This window comes from Chrysochloris asiatica, unplaced genomic scaffold, assembly GCF_000296735.1.
Source record: "Chrysochloris asiatica unplaced genomic scaffold, ChrAsi1.0 scaffold00015, whole genome shotgun sequence".
Classification (NCBI taxonomy): Eukaryota; Metazoa; Chordata; class Mammalia; order Afrosoricida; family Chrysochloridae; genus Chrysochloris; species Chrysochloris asiatica.
In genome coordinates, this window is record NW_006408533.1 from 12199348 (window position 1) to 12219444 (window position 20097).

The 20097-nt window shown below is 36.6% G+C and overlaps 1 protein-coding gene across 1 annotated transcript in view; it reads right to left on the reverse strand.

The window, feature by feature from the left end:
• TRAPPC8 (trafficking protein particle complex 8) overlaps window positions 1-20097 on the reverse strand; it is a 136684-nt gene that overhangs the window by 30193 nt on the left and 86394 nt on the right. Inside the window, 8 exon segments of the mRNA XM_006835045.1 lie at window positions 1174-1232; window positions 1321-1389; window positions 2631-2727; window positions 5175-5322; window positions 12626-13068; window positions 16340-16494; window positions 18027-18153; window positions 18641-18715. Of these exon segments, the coding sequence (XP_006835108.1) occupies window positions 1174-1232; window positions 1321-1389; window positions 2631-2727; window positions 5175-5322; window positions 12626-13068; window positions 16340-16494; window positions 18027-18153; window positions 18641-18715 (1173 nt within the window).

Here is a 20097-nt window from a genome sequence, read left to right on the forward strand (position 1 = left end):
AAAAAAAAAAAAAGGAAGGGAGTGGTTGTTTTTGCAATCCAGGAACAAAGGTCCCTGGAAACATCAAGTGAGAAGAGTGGAGTGCGGGACCCTAACCAGAGAAGCAGTGATCAGAGATGGAGGCAGAGATGATGACTTGTAGATATGGAGCAGCTGGGGACTCTGGACTCAGGGAGGGAGAGGGGCTGTGTGCTGGCAGCCGGGGGGCAGGCTTGCAGGGTGTACTCTTTGGTTGTTTGATGATGCATGGAGGGGATTGTAATCATTGCAATGAAATGATATACGACAGGATAAATGTAAAGCTAATGTTCTCCCATGTAAACTATCACATAATTCACAATAAAAACTTGAAAACAAAAGAATCATATGAAGACAGATGTATAAGAAGTACAGCAGTACAAAAATCTAAGGATGTTTGGAAATAATTCCAGCAACAACACACAATCACACGCAATTTTACAGCCTCGGTCTAGTGTTTCTTAAAGCAGATCTTCAGATTATTTGTAGAGCTGTTTGACAATGCATATCCCCAGGCTCCATCCAAGACATAACAAACTAGAGCTTTAGAGGTAATGAGAAAAGCCAAAGTTTTTACAAAATCTACTAGGTCCCTGATACTCAAAGCTAGTGTCTACACAGCAGTAACAAACCTAGGCACTAACAGCAATGTAGAGCCTCAGGTCCTATCCTAGTCCTCCTGAGGTGGTATTTACAGATCCCCATAGACACTCTTAAAATTTGAAAATCACTGTTCAAGGTAATTCTTATGCATCATTAAATTGAAGTAGCATTGCCCTAGACAAGAATACATTTAAAATCACATCAAAGCCTATGTATCTATCTTATTATTTGGGACTCAGAATCATGTAAGTCAAATTCCAGAAGATTATTACTGTAACCATTTTCTGTAATAAAAAGATTCCTAAACATAATCCTATTTCTTTTCATTCTAAAGACTATAGTTGTTCATATGATATAAAACATCCTCAAAACAAAGTTTATTTTAAACAACTAATTAAAATGGTATAGTAATACAGCATTTTGGGTTGTTTAATGGAGTGAAGACAGTTTGAAAAACACAGTATGTTCATTCTCTAAACAGCTTATAGGATTGCTGAAGCAACAACATTGTCCAAATAGCCAGCTATTTCAGAAGTGTGCTAATTTGCGTACCTGTTCATTTCCAAAGATGGTATCTGCAAAGGTATATTTTTCTGAGGACTGTGTAGCAGCTAAAAAACAGGGGAAACAACTAATCAGATCATTGGCATGATATATAAAAGAATCACTTAAGAAAATGTGAAAGCAAAATGAATTTACCTTCCTTTTCCTTACATCTTATTGCTTTGAAGCAAAACTTTCCCTTCTCCCTACTGGCAAGTTTGGCATCTAAAAAGCAAAAAAAAAAAAAAAAAATCTCAAAGATCTTTCTCAACTTATGGCAGGGTAAAACCTTAATCATTATTTAGACTTCTTCAGCCAAAATGGATAATTCATAAACAAGGCTAATGAAAATCAGTTTTTCTTTTCATCTCAATTGGTGAATCTTCACTAAGTTCTTAAAAAGAATAACATTCAATTTTCTCAATTCAATGTTCTTACTGTGTGTATGCTGTTGTTAAGTACCATGGAGTCGGCTTCAATTTATAGCGACTACCCTGTATGAGGTTCCCAAGGAGCAACTGATGGCTTTGAACCACCGACTTTGTGGTTAGCAGTCCAGTGCTTACATTCTACAGTGCCACACCAGGACTCCTGCTATGTGTATATGAAATTACAAATAAAAAACATGACAAAGATCAGCCCTTGGAGTATGAAAAGTCCCAAATCCTCTCCCCCTCCTTTCTACCAGTTCTTCATTTCCTTTCAGTATTTTTTTCATATATAAATTCATAGTGATATTATCAAATGCACACAGGTTGCTATAGTGCATTATATACTACATTTAAAGGTACTTTTAAAGGCTAATAAAGTAAATTTTGGTTACTGCAAAATATTCTCCATAAGGTGTAGTATGCACTGAATTTTTCCCTATTAAATATAATCTTGCAATAAGCTTCTCGAGTATAGGAATGTTCCCAGAATTTAAATTAATTCCTTAGAGTAAATTCCAACACTAAGGATTAATAAGTTAAGGGTTCAAACATTTTTATATCTTTTGAAATACACAAATATTTTCGACAAGGAACAAGTACCATTCACCCTATTATGACAAACACAATTCATATCTAACAGGATAATGTATTAACAGAAATTCTTTGTCCAGGCCCTCTCTACATTTACATAAAGACACAAATTTGACTTTACAGATGGGATGGGAAGGTGTGTGGAATGGAAATAGGAACCACAGGCAGGAAGCAGAATAATGATTGAAGCAAGGAAGGAATTGCAATCACTGAAATGAAACAAAGCCTATGATTTGTTGTATATAGAATTAATGATCTTGTCAGTATACCTTCACTCAATTCACAAGAAAAAGCTAAAAAAAAAAAAAAACCTATTTAATGCTTTAAAATACTTTAATTATAAGCTATGCACCCATTATCTTAAAGTGATATTCTGGTACTATTCTGAAAAATCATGCTGCAAAAATGTCAGAATTTGTTACCAAGGGGAAAAAAGACACAAACCTTTGTTTTCAGATAGATTTACAGATTTCTGCAACTTCCAGTGTTTGCTACTACTTGACACCTGTACGATATGAAATTCCTTAACGCCTGCTTCACTCTGTCAAAAGGACACAAAAGTTATTCAAGATTTTAGAATACTCGATTAGAATATTCCAAGGAGAACAATATATTCAGCCATTGCTAACAAATTAGTATTAACCAATAAGGCAAAATTTTTTATTTTGAAATAAAGTTAACAATATGTATTTAATGAAGTACATTATCCAAATCCCTCTTTAAAATGTGTTAAAATTATATTTTGTTTTTGGTGAACGTTTACACAACAAATTAAATTATTTTTTGATGATTTTTCACACAAATTCTTTTCTATTAGAAAAGCACTGGACTATGAACCACAGGGTTGGCAATTTGAGCCTCCCAGCCGCTGCTTGGAAAGATGAGGCTTTCTGCTTCCATAAAAATTTTCAGCCTCAGATACCCTATACAGAGTTGCTATTAGTTGGAACTGACTTGATGGCACACAACAACAACAACACAAGTTACATTTTTCACAATGTGTCACCCCTCTTAATTTTGTCCTAGTTTCCCTGCCCCTTTATCATCTTTCCTTTCCTTTAGGAATCATTTGGGATCTTTTTGTAATGGCACACTATATTCACAGATAATACTCTAAGCATTCTTAAAACACATAAGTGAACAGTTTACCTAGTAGTTTGAAGTATAATGCACTCCTAGTAGCAACTTTCACAATACAAAAAAAAGTACTTTTCCCATTTACTTTGTTGTTGTTGTTGTTGTCAGGTGCCATCGAGTCGGAACCAACTCATAGCGACCCCATGCACAACAGAATGAAACAATGTCCAATCCTGGGCCAACCTCACTACCGCTGCCACACTTGAGTCCATCAATGACGCCACCTGGCCGATCCATCTCGTTGGGGGTCTTCCTCTTTTTCTCTGACCCTCCACCTTACCCAGCATGACATCCTTCTCCAGCGACAGTTTCTTCCGGACAATATGTCCAAAGTATGAGAGACTAAGTTAGCCATCTTGGCCTCCAAGGAGCACTCTGGCTGCACTTCTTCCAAAACAGATCTATTGGTTCTTTTGGCAGTCCATGGCACTCTCAGTATTCTCCTCCAATACCACAACTCAAAGGCATCAATTCTTCTACGATCTTCCTTATTCACTGTCCAGCTTTTGCATCTAAGACCTACTTATTAGCTATTTTCTAGCACTAAATATATCCAAAACTATTTACTGCCGATTTTTAATCAAAATTTTTATTTCTTCTGATCTTTATATCTTATTTCCAGTAAAGCAAAAGGCAAACAACAAAAAAATCCACAAAACAGAATCTGCAGCCAATGCACACAAGGTTGCTTAACTTGTATGCAATTTTTTTATTCTCTTGATTCAGAGGTAATTTGAAATCTGAAATTAGAATCTTCTTATTCTTAATAAGAGCCCTGGTGTGGCACTGGAAGATGAGCACTGGTCTGCTAACCACAAACTCAGCAGTTTAAATCCACCAGTCACTCTTGGAAACCCTACACAGGGTCGCTATGAGTTGAAACTGACTAAACGGTACACAACAACAACAAATATTATTGAATAAAAAATATTTTTTGAAGAGGATATATCAGCACATTAACCCTAAACATGATAAAGCAGTTACCTTATTAAATGTATTAAGCTAAATGCAAGACATTACAAATAAGAAACATTTTGAATAATTATCTGAACTAAATCAATCTTTTGATCTTCAGATCACACTCCCTTCTTCACAAATATTTAATTTGATATTTATAGTGCATAGTAATGATGGCAAGATTTTTTAAATACCTTACAAAGGAAATGGGATTATCGGTAATGTATAAGTGAAGGGTTACAAAATCAATAATGAATGGAAATATTAACAGAATTTCATAAATTTAATTACATCAATAGATCATCCTCAATGCTGAAACTAGAAAGCAATTTTTGAGCTCACTTTTGGACTGAATTACATGCCACATGATGTTATTAAGTGCCCTGGTGGTACTATAGGATAAGCTCTGGTCTGCTAACCATAAGGTCAGTGTTTCAAACTCACCAGCAACACTGAGAAAGAATGATAAGGCTGTCTGCCCCTGTAAAATACGACAGTATCAAAACCCCCAGAAAGGGTCACCGTGAATCAGAACTGACTGGATGCCAGTGGATTAGGTGGGGCATGTGCCATATTAATGCCAACACAACTTGAATCTGAACATAAAGACCGAGATATAAAATCATAAAGGTTATGAATAATTCAGACGTTTTCACACACTATCCTACATTACCCACCCAAAACACAGTGCCATCAAGTCAATTTTGACTCATATGGACCCCATATAGGGTTTTCATGACTAAATCTTTATAGGAGCAGGGAACTTCATATTTCTCCTGAGTAGCAGTTCCAGTTAGCAGCAGCTCATTCCTAGCTTTACTATCTTGTAAAGGAAAAACTCCATTACTAAAAACAAAGAAACATTTCAAATACAATTAAAAACAAAAAACTTACAGTATTGATATTCTCCACATCAACAAAGACTAGCATATTGCCTCCTCTGCCTTCTTCATCATCAAGAGAATTACTTCTGCAGACAGTAGCTCGTACATTTAAAGATCGGCTGGTACATATAACTGCAGTGTGTCTTAATATTCGGTGACTAAAGAAGTAAAAAAATGCAAATTAAATCAAAGAGCCTATTATGTTACATTCTCTAATTCCAAACAAAAATTTTAAAAAACAATCACACTAAGTACCACTTATGTTTTAAAACAAAAAGAATACAGTAAAGTAAAATCATCTACAACTAACTTCAATTCTTTCTTCTTAATTTAGAAGGAAACAATTAAGTCTCCCCAATACCAGGCTGTTTACCTGAACATCCTACTCATTTGTGTGAAGGATGTTCAAAAAGCTCATAGAAAATACATATTATGAAAAAAAAACTATGCATGGACTTAAATTTGTTTTCCACAAAAAAAGGTCAGCGGTTCAAACTCTCCAGGTGCTCCTAGGAGTCCCTATACTGGGTCTCTAAGGGTCAGAATGAATTGACAGCACTTAACAGCAAAAACTTATTATAACATGTCTGAATAGGATCTAATCTGAGGCATTAAAAAGGACAAGACATCCATTCAAAAAGAGTCCTTTTCAGAACAACAATTGCTGCTAAAATTGAAGCAAGAACAAACATCAAATTTATGGTAAAGCTTGGGTGGAAGAATGGTGAAACCACTGATGCTTTATAAAAAGTTTATGGGACAATGCTCCAAAGAAACCAGGCATTCACAGACAGATTACTTGCTTTAAGAATGGATGAGCTTTCTCTTCTGGTTCGAACCTGGGGCTCTACAATTGTAAGACAGTAATTACATATAAAAGTATATAAGTATATATATATCGATATATATATAGATATATATGTTTCACTGACTTTGCTTCTCTGAAAATCCTGGCCTAAGAACTGTGGTACCAAGAGATTTGTTGTTATGTGCCGTGCAGTCGGTTCCAACCCACAGCGACCCTTAACAGGGTTTCCGAGGCTGTAAATCTTTATGGGAGAAGAAAGCCTCATCTTTCTCCCACGGGGCAGCTGGTAGTTTCAAACTGATGACCTTTCAGTTCGCACCCTGATTCGTAACCACTACGCTACTAGAGCTTCTTACCAAGGCAGTAGGGTTCTAGGGAAAAAAATCATAAGGATGAATTTTCTAATTGGTTTTGAAGTCTAATTTCAAAGGCACTGATAGAGGCTGGATTTATGTCTGACCTCCACTTCACAGGAATCAGCCTTGGGCTGATTTTGAGTTTGGTCCTCTTTCCCTGGAGTCAGAAGAAGTCAGACATTGTCCCCACTTGACTTAAGTAGTTGATGCTGAGAACAAGATTCACTGTAATGGCTCCAGACCTATGATAGTGTGACATTTTGTGGAATAAAGTACAAAGGGTCACAGGATAAAATATTTCAGCAGAAGGGAGAACAAGAGTCTGGAGGTGCATGGAGCTGATGACACACTGGTTAAAAAGGATGGCAGAGCTACAATTTGAGGAACTTGACTTATAGTTCTTATACTTAAGAGTACAGGTCAAAATACTACCTGAGAGGGAAGGAATCTTCACATCAATGATCAATCCTATTCCCTCTGTACAAAGGGTTGCTAGGGACGGGCAACTTAGACACTGGCTACCTAAAATGGGGGAGCAATAAAGGCATGAAGTAACTGACTTACAAGTTTTCAAGAGGAAGTTTAGTTTCAAAGTGTGCAGGAGAAAGTAGAATTTCCACTGAATAGTTTTTATCTTGTCTATACAGGTCTGGTGAAAAGAGATGGGGATAAGATTTTTATGATTCAAAAGTGAGTAATTGTTATCATGACTAATTGTGATTATCACAATTATAAAGATAGAAGTTTTGTAACAAAAAAATTAATCTTACAGTCCAGGAACAGAGGACCCTAGGACCATTAAGGGAGAAGAAGAGCATGAGCCAAATGTGGGACCCTATCCAGAGAAGCAGTGACACCAGAGATGGAGGGAGAGATGAGGACATGGAGAGAGAGAGCAGCTGAGGACTCATGAAAAGAGAAAGGTTGTATGCTGGCGGCCAGGAGGCAGGCTTGCAGAATGTGCCGTTTGCTTGATTGTTGAACGATGATGCATGGAGGGGATTGTAATCACTGCAATGAAATGATAGGATGAGTGCAAAACTGACGTTCTCCCATGTAAACAATCACTCAATTCACAATAAAAAATTTTAAAAATAAAAGGATGGCTGATTAAGGGCCTTGGCCTACTGGAATCCAGCCTACCAGAGGCCCAAGGCCATATACATATGAATGTGGTTAGTCCAAGGTAGAAGTAAAAATTGGACTTTTAAAAATGTTTTAAAAGCTTCATATGCTTGACTGCCTTATAGCTATTGGTTTCTCCTGCGTATTACTGTAAAATAAGCATACATGTGTGATAGGAATATAAGGAAGTATGATTACAGAGAGCTTGTAGGCTCACCTTCAGCCTATATATACTTGACTGGATTTGCTTATAGAGGAGTTAGAATTTGCATGGAAAAAAGATGCTTTTTGATTTAAGCCTTTGTAGAATATAGGGCTTTAGTTGGAATCCTGAGCTCTACCCAGAACCTTCAGAGTTTTGTACTTGAAAAGACATGCAGACCAACCCAGAAAGGCTAAGATCAGCAGATTCAAGCCAAGGGAGTTTGGTGTTTTGAGTTTTAGAAGCCTTGAGGCAAAAAGTCAGCTCATCAGAGAAAACCTACTTCTAGGACTGAAGTTAAAGGGAATCAGCAAGTCATATGCTCGCTAGTGACCACCTGGATCTACCTGTGAGTGGAATTGGGAGAAATGCAGCAATGAAGACATGGGAAGAATTTGGACATGTTCTCTTGGCACCCAGAGGAGCTTGAAAGCTGACTGGTCAGAAGTTTAGGGAGTTGTGTGAACTCCTGAGCCCAGGGCTAGGGGCTAGGGCTGAGAGTGAGAGTGCCACCTGGTTTGAAGTGCAGGAAGGTGTGTGTGAACTCCCAAACTTGTAGCTGGTACCCATTTGACCTAGCCTGGATAGCTAGGGTTGCGCTGACCAGAAACTAACAGGATGACGACAAAGATGTTTGATACTCTGTCAATTGTTATAATTTGTTGGACTGGACTTTTGCTTATGCAGTTGCTCAAATTTCCAAACATAATGAAAGATTCTTCATACCAAGGAACTTGCTTGCCTCCTCAGTATACTGGGCTGATTGTTGTTGTTGTAGTTAAATTCCATCAAGTCAGTTCCGACAAATAACAACCCTGTATTTTGTTTCTGAGGAGCAGCTGGTGAGCTTGAACCGCCGACCTTGTGGTTCAACCTGACTTTCCAGTCCAGTGCATTGACCCACAGTGCCACACCAGGTACTGGGTTGATAGGGACCAGCAACTTAGACATTGGCTATCAAATATGGGGGTGGGGAAGCTATTAAGGCAGGAAGTGGATGGCTTACAAGATTCCATGGGTATGCTTAGTTTTAGAATGAGGGGACAAAGCAGATTCCCCACTGAATAGCTTTCCTCTTTTTCAGATGGGTCTGGTGAAAGGAGGATACAATATGATGCTGATACAATTTTATAATTCTAATAGTTAGTAATTACAGGAGGATTAATTGTGATTTTCAAAACCTTAATTGTAGAAGATGTGTAACTAAAAGGAGGGAGTAGTTTTCTTTCACTTGAGGACCAGATGATCCCAGGACCATCATTAAGGAAGAGCATGAGGGGAGCTTGAGCTCTCTGCCTGAAAAAGCAGTGATAGAAGATGCGGTAGCATGGAAAGACATCAGCTATCAACTCTAGGCCCATGGACTGAGTAAGGCTGTGTGCCTATGGGCTAGAGGTCAACTTGCAGAATGTGACACTTAAATGAATATATATTTTTTTGTCTTGTTTTGTATGTGTGCATCAAATATTTATGCTGTGTTCATTTGTGACATAAGATGTAAGTGAGACCTGTGCATTTTCAGCTGTGTTTTAGTTATAACAAGTTAGATACAAGTATGACTTTACAATTGTTCTTTATTTAGAAATTATGCACATGGTTTATAGGTGACAAGTTGACAGCGGTGAAATGGAATGGTTAGGGTTTTGTCAACTTGACTAGGTCAGGATTTCCAGAGGTTTAGCAGTTGGTATTTTCTTATTCTTACGGTTATGAAACCTAATACACGCATAGTTAGCTCTATGATTAGTGGCTACGAGTAGCCAATCAACTGAAGGGATACTTCCTTTGGGGTGTTGTTGTTGTTTAGTGCCACCGCGTCAGTTCCGACCCATAGTGACCCTTACCTACTTACTCCTAATATAATAATCATGTGGGAAGAACTTTGTCTCTCTCTTCCACTAGGGACTTCCATAGTGACCCTTACCTACTTACTCCTAATATAATAATCACGTGGGAAGAACTCTGTCTCTCTCTTCCACTGGGGCACTAAAATTGTGAGATAATAAATTTCTATTTTAAAAAAAAAGATATTTAAGATAAAGCCCAAAGCAGCAAGCAATGCACATCAATTTTCAAGGAAAAAGTTACTCTTGTTTTTGCCCTAATTAAAGAAGCTCTACAATTAAAAACAATAACAAGAGCCAACACCATAAACATCTCGGTTGGTTCAGCTCAGACAATGCTGGCTGAAAAGTTTAAAGTTGAGCAAAGTTTCCCCTTGAGGGGTACCAAAACTGCTGACCTCAGATCAGCTGCATACAATAGCAGGGCTTTCAAAGGAAATGTTAAACTAGTTAGATCAAAATGCTTCTTCAAACAATCACAGCAGGAAATTCAACAGGGATTTATCAGTATTATTCTGAGGACAAGAAAAATCAAAGCAATAGCTAAAAAGAGGTGAAAGTAGTCCAGTCAAAGCAAAAGTGGGCCAGTGAAGAGCAACAATTTTGGTGGATGTTCAAAGCATTTTGCTTGTTGACTTTATGGAGGGTCAAAGAATAGTAACATCTGCTTTTTATACGCATGTTCTAAAAAGGTCAGCCAAGCTTTAGTAGAAAATGCCCAGGAAAGCTTCACCAGAGAGAAAGCCCTACACCAAAACAAGGTTCCTGCTCATTCCTCTCACCAATCAAGGGCAACTTTTTAATGGGCAGTCACTAGGTATCCACCTTAAAGTCCTGCTTTATTTTCCTTCTGACCTGTTGTTTTCTAATCTTAAAAGTCTTTAATAAGCACTCTTTCTTTTAACTAATAATATAAAGAGACTGCTGTGACAGGATTAAATTCCCAGGACCCTCAGCTCTTTAGAGATGGACTAAATGGTTGGAATCACCATTTACAAAAGTGTCTTGAACTTGATGAACCTTATATTAGAATAGAAAGTTTACATTTTTTACTTTTATCTTTTAATTTCATTTTTCCTATAACTTTTTGAAGACCCTTTGTATAAGCACATAAAAATAAACTTCATGAAGTAATGTTCTGATCATGTCAAGTAAAATTCAAATCTGGCATTCAAAGCCCTCCACAATACAGGTTTACCTTTCAAGATTTCTTCCCCTTTACGTCTTTGACACATGTTATACTGTAGTCAGGCTAACTAGATTTAACTGATACTTCTAACCTTCAAACCTTCACTCATAAACATTAGCCCCCTAACTTTACCTACACTCTCGCGATTGCCAAATCCTAACCCTTTACTTTCTATGGAGGCTCATTTCACCACTACTTCATTCTATAAAGCTTTCCCTGACAATTTTGGGCAGAATACTCCTTCTTCTCTTTCATTTTCTTAAGGGGAACTAACATTAACTGAGGACCTAAAATACGCCTGTACTCACAAGTATTAGCTCATTTCAATCTCACAGTAAGTCTTACAAAATACTTTATTCCATTAAATAAATGTAGCATAATTATTCTTAGTTATGCCTACACAATTGTCTCATTATCTAACATTTCACATTTACAACAATAAAAAACTAATACACAACTATTTTACATATTAATAAGAAAGTAAAGTGGGGTGGGGGCAGTTTGTGAGAGGGTGTGAGGTCAAGGGCTATAATGGTTCATGCTGCCAGGGCAGGTGGAAGAGCACAGGGCAGGTGGGCAGAGTGCAGGACAAAGGGAGAGCCAGGTCAGGGCCTCAGGAATCGGGTGGGGGCTTGGAAGTCTCTTTCAAAGGGGCCTCTCTGAAATCTCCACAGCCTCCATTAGGCCCAGTAGGAGCTGCCTGCGGCCAATGCCCATCTTCAGGTCTGGCGAGTTTGATAGGTGGAAAGGCAAGGTACGGGGGTCCACAAGGAAGACTACCACACAGCCAGGTGATGGTGGGCTCTTGATGCTCTATACATGACAGGTAACCCCTGACTACCACCATCACCACCCTCTAACCCTGCAGACACCAGGGTGGTGGGGAATGACTCCAGGGTAGGTGGCAGAGGCATGATGGGAAAGGGAGATCCTCATGCCATGAGCATCCTGAGATGTGCCAGGGGTGCCCTATGAGGAGTGTGCCACACGGTGGGAGGACACCAATAACAAAGACAGGGAACAGCCCATCTGGCCCTGAAAGCTGATTTTCACATAGCAACCTGGTCTTTGGAATCTAACCATGTTGATAAGGGAGGAGTAGGAATAATGTCTTAAAAAATGACAAGGGCACAGTCATATACAAAATATTCTACTGTGTAATGTAAAGGTCACAGATCCTTGGGTGGATTCTTTTTCCAGTAAGCACCAATTATAATCCTATCATCTGTTCTGTAGATATACATTTTTTTCATACTTTCATACATGTTTAAAGGGGATGGGGGAACTGGGAAAAGAGAAAGGGAGAACAAAAAATTGTTTTTTAAACGATGATAGGCAAACTGTATTCATGTTTTAATATAATAACTCTTAATTTTATTATATAAAATCTTGTTATAGTTCTTAATCATATTAAAGAATTAAGACACTTCCAAATAAAAAAACTAAAAAATAGATTATTTTTTAACTTTCAGCTACTTAGAAATTTATAATTCTATTAAGGAGAAGCTCAGATATAAATATCACATATAATCAGGAAAGGTATCATTTCTTAATAAACAATGACAGTTAACAAATATAATTAAACTGCACTGCCAGTGAGTCAAATCCAACTCCTAGTAACCCTAGAGAGCAAGGCAGACTTGCCTCACAGAGGTTCTAATACTACAAATCTTCACAGAAGCAGACTGCCACATCTTTCTCAGAGTGACTGCTGGTTTCAGATTGCTGACCTTTTGAAGCAGCTTAGCACTTAACCACTGTGACACCAGCACCTTGTTCACAAATATATTGACATCAAAATATTTATTTGAACATGGCACAGAACACTAATACAGAAGTTGAAGCAGAAAAAAATTAAATACCATATTTTGGACTCCTTTTTAACACGTTCGTAGTAAAACAAAAGTTAAATTAGAAAAAAAATTTTTACAACTCACCGTATTTTGGGCTGCTTTTTAACGCTTTCGTAGTAAAACAAAAAGTTAATTTCATGGACACCTTCTTCATCTGGTCCCCGTAACCACATTGGAAGCTGGACTGAAGCTCCAGGTAGAAGAACAGTGTCAGGAAGAGGAACAGGAATCACCTCTGGTTGACTTCCTATGCCAATGCCAAAGTCGACAGAAGAAGCTGATGATATGAGTGCTGTACACACAGAGGTAGAATCTGTCACAACAGTCTTGTAAGCACTACAGTTCTCAGAGGCTGAGGGACTTAGTGGTGTGAGAACAGCAGTATTACCACCAAAAGTAAAGAACTCTGGACGTTTAGAAACAACCTTCAATCCAGTAAGAGGACATTTGCTGACATTGACAAATTCTACATATGCTTTTCGAATTTCTCCACAGAGAAGCCCTGTAGGAAAATGTATAAAGAACACCTGCATTGGAGGGAAAAAATATTATTATATTGTCTGTTAAACATTCTGAGCTTCTAATGAATAACACTTTTAAGATGTTGTAATTTTATAAAGGCTTACAAGTATTTCATTAATTCTCTGATATTTTTCTGATCATACAGTTATTAACAACTTCATTTTAGGAAAGAGGACGACAAAAAGAGACTAATGTCACTCTTACTCTTAAGTACTTTTTGGAGTAGACATTAAAAAATGAGTATATTTAGCAATCTTAATAAATAACTGAGAAACATTTAAATGATATGGTTTAATGAAATTTACAGCAAACAGTATCATGTATTAGTGTTCATTTTGGCATTCTATTGATATTTATTTCTACAACTTTAACCAGAGGGATCAGTCTTCCCTTTTGGCAATCAGCTCTAGAAAAAAGCTCAGGCAAATAATTCCAAACCTGTTAGCGACTCCCACACAATTATGATGAAGAGACCTAAAACAGCATGAGTCTCAGAGCTGATTACAATACATCTCCAGTCTTCTAACTTGTAGCAACAGCAATGCAATATTTAAAAGAAATCTAATGGAATACTGTGGGGACTTGATAAACTTGCACAGAAATAAACAAGTATAAACAAGAAGAAAAAACCTAACAATTACTACTGAGATTTGGCTTACCATATTTTACAACACTATTGTGGCAGTGATAGACAGGGAGGAGTAAATCAAAACAACAGAATAGGGAGAAGCCAAAATTATAAACAGGTATGAGTATTTCAGGATATTACTATATTAGAAATATAGCATAATCAATCACCCATATTTAATTAACATTACTGACCAGCACTACCAACTTTACATACAGAAAAGTGTTTTCCATTGAAATGAAAAAATGTAGGCATTAACAAATAAAATAGCATTTTAGCAGAAAAGTCCAAATAATGATAAGACATAAAAGCAAAAACACTATGAGACATGACTTAATATAAGTTAAACACTTCAGCAAGTCAAAGACCAGAATCAAAGTAAAAGTATGTGCAAAGTATTTATTGCACCAAAAATTGACACCCAGACCAGTCTAGAAGTCTTTTATTTGCCCTACACAACTCATTAGACACAACATAATTAAGCAAACGTTAAACTTAGGCACAATGCATTCAGCTCAGCAATCTCCTTCCCTTCAGCACACACACCACTCACCACCATTTTCAAGAGTCTGTTACCTAATCCTCTCCTGTGATGGTGGTTATGTGCCGTGGAGTCGGTTCCAACTCATAGCGACCCTGTACAGGGTTTCTAAGGCTGTAAATCTTTACAGGAACAGAAAGCCTCATCTTTCTACCACGGTACAGCTGGTAGTTTCGAACCGCTGACCTTAAGGTTCGCAGCCTGAGTCGGAACCACTACACTACCAGAGCTCTGATACCCATAAATATCATACAGGCAGGAAAAGGGAAAAAACACCCAACTGAAGGCAGGCAGTCAAGAGGGATAAAAAAATCATAAGGACAAAAAACAAGATTGGTCAACCTTACTATTAATCAGAGACATGTATATGAAGACATAATTTTTTACCAATCTAACTTTCCAAGGTTAAAAATAGAAAAAAACTGATGATACCCAGTACAGCCCAGCTGGGAGGAATTGACCACTCACATTCATTTCAGTAGAAAAGTACACATTACTATAGTCTTATTGAAGAGAATTTTATAGCATGTTGCAAAACTGAAAATGTATCTACCCTACCTCTAACCAAGCAAATCCATTTCTAGAGTCTAGTCTTTGCTAGCACATGGATCAACTACATGCTTAATATTTATTACAGATAAAAACTAGAACCACACCACTGCCAGATAAATGGTTAAAATATATTATGGGATGTATTTTCAAATATGTATTACTCTTGCAAATAAAGGAATATCCAGCTATTAAAAAATAATTATTACTAAATGAATGAAGGCTCAAGTTATACTGCTATAGACTACATCTTTATAGTCTATAAAGTGCCAAGTACAAGGATAAAATATGTTATAAAGTTAGTACATGTCTAATTTCATTTATAATGATTAAAAATACATATTAGGGGACTTCAAAAAGTTCATGAAAAAATGGAATTGAAAGATAATGGAATTTTCCCACAGACTTTTTGAAGCCCCTTCATATAAATGTGAAAAGTTTGAAAACCTCACAATCAATTTGGTATATTTTGAAAGTAGGCTGCAAAGCTTACAAGTCCCCATCCCCACCACCAAATTAGGGCACTCTAACGATGCAATAGAAAGGTCTCTGCAGTGTTCATATTTATACCACCTGTCCTTCCTTGGGTCTGGCTACCTGATCCAAGGTGAGCCAAATTTCTCTCCCAGAAACTTAAAATTTATAATAAAATGTCACAAAGACTGAAAGTTATTAGACAAAGATCACATCAAAAGCAATAATTTCTAAAAGCTAAGAAATGATTGCTGCCAAATTTCTTAGAGCTGCAGAATCTTTTACCTTCTTTAGGACTTATTCTATACTTCAGTTTCCATAAAACATTCCAAAATCATTCAACTAAATAATACATTTTCTTATTTTTTTGCTTTGCATCAATTTTCATCTTTTGATACTAAACCAAAAAAAATTAAATATACAAAACAAAAAACCCACTACTATGGAATCGATTCTGAGTCTCACGTGGTATGAAAGGAAGAGGGTAAGATACAGAAAGGGTGAAAGGGAAAACTCCTTTTTACTTCACATTTCTATACTGCCTGAATTTTTTTACAAGCATTTATTCATGCTACTTTTATACTTTAAAAGAAAAAAAGAGACCATTAGATTTTTATAATAACCAAAGTGTTCTTTCCAAAGTGTTTTCCCAATTTCCATTAAGATTTTAAGGATTACTTTTTTTTTTCTAAACTGGCTATGGCTTAATGTTAATTTACTTGACTACCCCACCTTTGTGAATTAGATATATTTAACCCTGGTGTGGTGTGCCGTGGAGTCCGTTCTGACTTATACTGACCCTGTACAGGGCCCAAGGCTGGAAATCTTTCCAGGCACAAAAAGCCTTATTTTTCTCCCGTGAAGCAGCTGGTAGATTTGAACCGCCAGCATTGGAGCTAGCAGCCCAGCTTGTAATCTACTACACTAACAAGGCTCCTTTATTTAAACCCTAGCTTAAAAATACTTTTAAAGTACAGTTCAATGTGATACCAATCACTTCAATGCCTGAAATTAATATACTCAAAATATCATTTGACTACATATGTAAGTTATTAAAACTATGAAAACTCTAAATGTGAGATACCTCCAGTAGTGGCATTTCCTCCGTGATTACAGGATCTAACCGTCGATCAGGACCATATGTAATAGATGTTTTTTCTTCTTTTGTGTTGTTAAGTCGAGGACCTTGAATTTCTAAATCCTGTCTCCCTCGTACTGACATACTCAAAGAATGTTTTCCTGAAATAACAAACAATGCCCGAAACTAATTTAGAAGGTTAACTAGCTTGAATATGTGAATTCTGAAAGGTTCAGATTAATTAAATGTTTTACTAAAGCAAAAAAATTCTAGAAACTTGATAAACACAGTTAATTTAAAAATAAGCATATTTTATTTCCATATTTAGCAACATGTATTGTTGTTGCTGTTTCATATCAACCCTGTACAGGGTTTCTAAGGAGTAGCTGGTGCATTTGAATTGCTGACCTTGCGGTTAGCAGTCCAGGCCTATCATATAGCACCAGAACTCCACAACATCTATAGTATGCCACGTAATTTCTCGTTTTGTTAGGACTGACTTTGCAGAAGGACACATAACTGAAGCCCTTTGAAATCTATATTTAATCATAATACCTACTTAACCAAAAAGTGCTATCTGAGAAAACACTGTTCTTGGGCCCAATGAGAGACTACAAGGCCAGCACTGGCAGTGAGAAGAGGCATGCATTTCCAAAGAAAACAACTTTGAAAGCATTTAACAGATCAACTTTTCACTTTTATCATATTCAAATATGCATACTAATTTGAATTGCTTCTGGATTACATAACTTGATTTTCTCAGTAGGTTACGTCAAGAAAATGACATATTAGGTGGCTTTCTCAAAATTACACTCCATTTAATATTCAAATGAGCTTATTCCCAAAGGCTTCCATGCAATATATGTAGCATACATGTGAAAAACAGGTTAGGTATATACAACAATCTTTATTACAGGATTCTTCACAGCATTTAATGTGTTGAATGAATACAACTGTGATACTCCCAGACAATATATAATGTTGTATTCCTTAAACTTAGTTGACCCAGAGCCCTACTAGCATTTCACATAATCATGAACTACTCAAAAACCATGAAAACTCTGCTTACAAGATGAGTTTTAGTAATTAATCAGGGCCTCCTCCCAATAATGTCTTAAATGGACACATAAATAATAATATAAATGAACATATTTGGTACCTTAAGTAAAACAATTAGCTATATTTTATTGCCAACCATAACACTGCAAGGAGTCCTGGTGTGGCGCTGTAGGATAAGCACTAAACCGCCAGGTCAGTATGAACTGCGAGGTAGGTCTGAACTCACCAGTCATTCCTTGGAAACACTATAGAGGGTCACTATGATTCAGAACAGACTCTGTGGCACTTAACAACAACAACATAACATTGTGTGGGCAGGTTAAGATCTCAGTTATATAAAAGTGAAGAAGAGCTTCAAAATGTTTTAAAAATACCTATCTCATTTATTAAAGTATGTAATAAACTAAGATTCTTTTATAATTAATCTTGGCTAATGCTGGTCAATCAAGAATTATTAATAGTGTACTTAAATGTGAATTTGTATATAAATTATTAAATGAGTCTAATTTGCTGCATAAACTTTTACTGTAAACATCACAAAGTTATTATTTTTAGAAAAAGAGATAGAAAATACCTCACTTACTTTCAATTTATTCTGTGGAATGATTTTAAATATTTGTATTTGTAGCTTTACCTGTGTGACATCCAGGAAGAGCACCAAAGCCATCTACTGTCATGGAGCCCTGAATAGTGCCAAGATTATAAACAACTCCAAGAATGTGCAGTTCCCCTATGTGATGGGGAAAGAGCTTTAGTCTTGCCTGCGAAGATATTGAAGCCACTCTTAATATCTGTTTTCATGATATCATAAATAGTACAATACATAAATTCAATAAGACTGCAAAAATATAAGTACATAGCATAAACTTTCTGGCCCAACTATTTGAATTCTCTTATTTAAGAGCATTTTCTTCAAAGGAAAGAAAATCAACAACACTCAATAATAATCCAAATATTCCTGTCAAGTAAACATCATGTGATACTATCATTGCTCTTACCCATGGCTTCCTATGATATTAATAAACCAAAGAATATTACAAGCCTACTTGTCCCCCAATTTCCTCTTGATCAACTTCAGTAAATTAAGTGATTTTTTTTGTTTTGTTTAGATACTTCCTTTCATCTTTTAAGCAAACAAGGACTGTAAACAAACTAGTAAATTACGTGATTTTTTTGGTTTTGTTTTTTGCTTACTTTTAAGAAGGCATACAAAAGTGTAAGACGGAAAATTTACAGGAAAACAATTACCGCTTTAGATTCTTCACTGTTAATGAGGAATTCTGAAATAACTTCAGTTCCAATCATGTCAGCTTCACTTGTGACCTGAAGAATAAATTATTTTATAAGATGTATTATAATTAAAAATCTATCAGATTATTAACATTCACATATGTCAGTATGCATGCAGTAGGAACTTGATGTATTCTTTTTTTTTTTCATTCAATCCAACTTAATTGTGGGTAAGTGGATTATTCAAAGTTGCAGCCACCAAGAGGATAATACTCCAAAAGTCACTGTCAACAATGACCAAAGCAGCCATTTAATTTAATCTTGCAGCAAATTTCTCCATCTTTTACTCCTGCTACATTTTCAGAAAGGAGCCCTGGTAATGTAGTGGTTACAAGTTGAGCTGCTAACCACGAGGTCAGCAGTTCGAATCTACCAGCTTCTCCTCAGGAGAAAGATGAGATTTTCTGCTCCCGTAAAGATTTACAGTCTCTAAAACCCTATACAGGGTTGCTATGAGTCAGAACCAAGTTCATAGCACATAATCACCACTTCAAAATTGGCCAATTACACATAGAAAACACAATGACAGCCAGAGCAGGATGCAGAAAAGGCTAGAGGACAGTAAGGACAAGTGTGAAAGAGAAAGAAAGACCTGTCTACTCAAAATCAATGACATCTACACGAGACTACTGTCTCAGATCATGCAACAAAGTAGAACGAGCTGGGTCACACTGGGGGTAAACCTGATACTCAGTATGATTCTCAGTAAACCCTATATTACTTTTTATGTGAAATTCATGAGTAAATCCAAGGAGTTTAAAATTTAGAGAAAAAACGAAACTGTATTTAAAAAAAAAACCACATTATAAAATATACAAATACATAAGACATAAATTACAACTTTCAACACAATGAAAATTTTACTTAACTTTGATAAAAAAAAATCACATATACTGCAAAGACTAAGAAACTCAAGGAAGTAATAACCCACTGACATCAAAGTTGATTCCAACTCATATAACTCTATGTTGTTGTTGTTGTTAAGTACCACTGAGTCTGTTCCGGCTCATAGCAACCCTGTATATGGTTCCTAGGAGTGGCTGTTTGAACTGCTGACCACATTGTGGTTCAAACTAATCTTGCAGTCCAGAGCATTATCCTGCAATGCCACACCAGGACTCCATACAGCCCTACGAGGCAGAATACAAGTGCTCCATTAGGTTTCTGATACTGTATATCTTTATAACAGCAGATAGCCTCATCTTTCTCCCTCAGTGTCTTAAAGTGGCTGGTGAGTTTGAACTGTTGACACTGGGGTTAGCAGCCAACACCTAACAGCACACAGCATTACCAGGACTCCCTTATAGAATTGACAGGTCTTCCCTTTCCCAAAAGAGAATAGTTTGTACTGTTATAATCTGTGACTAAGGTATCCAACACATTTGAAAAATTGCTACGGTTACTAATGTTTAAAT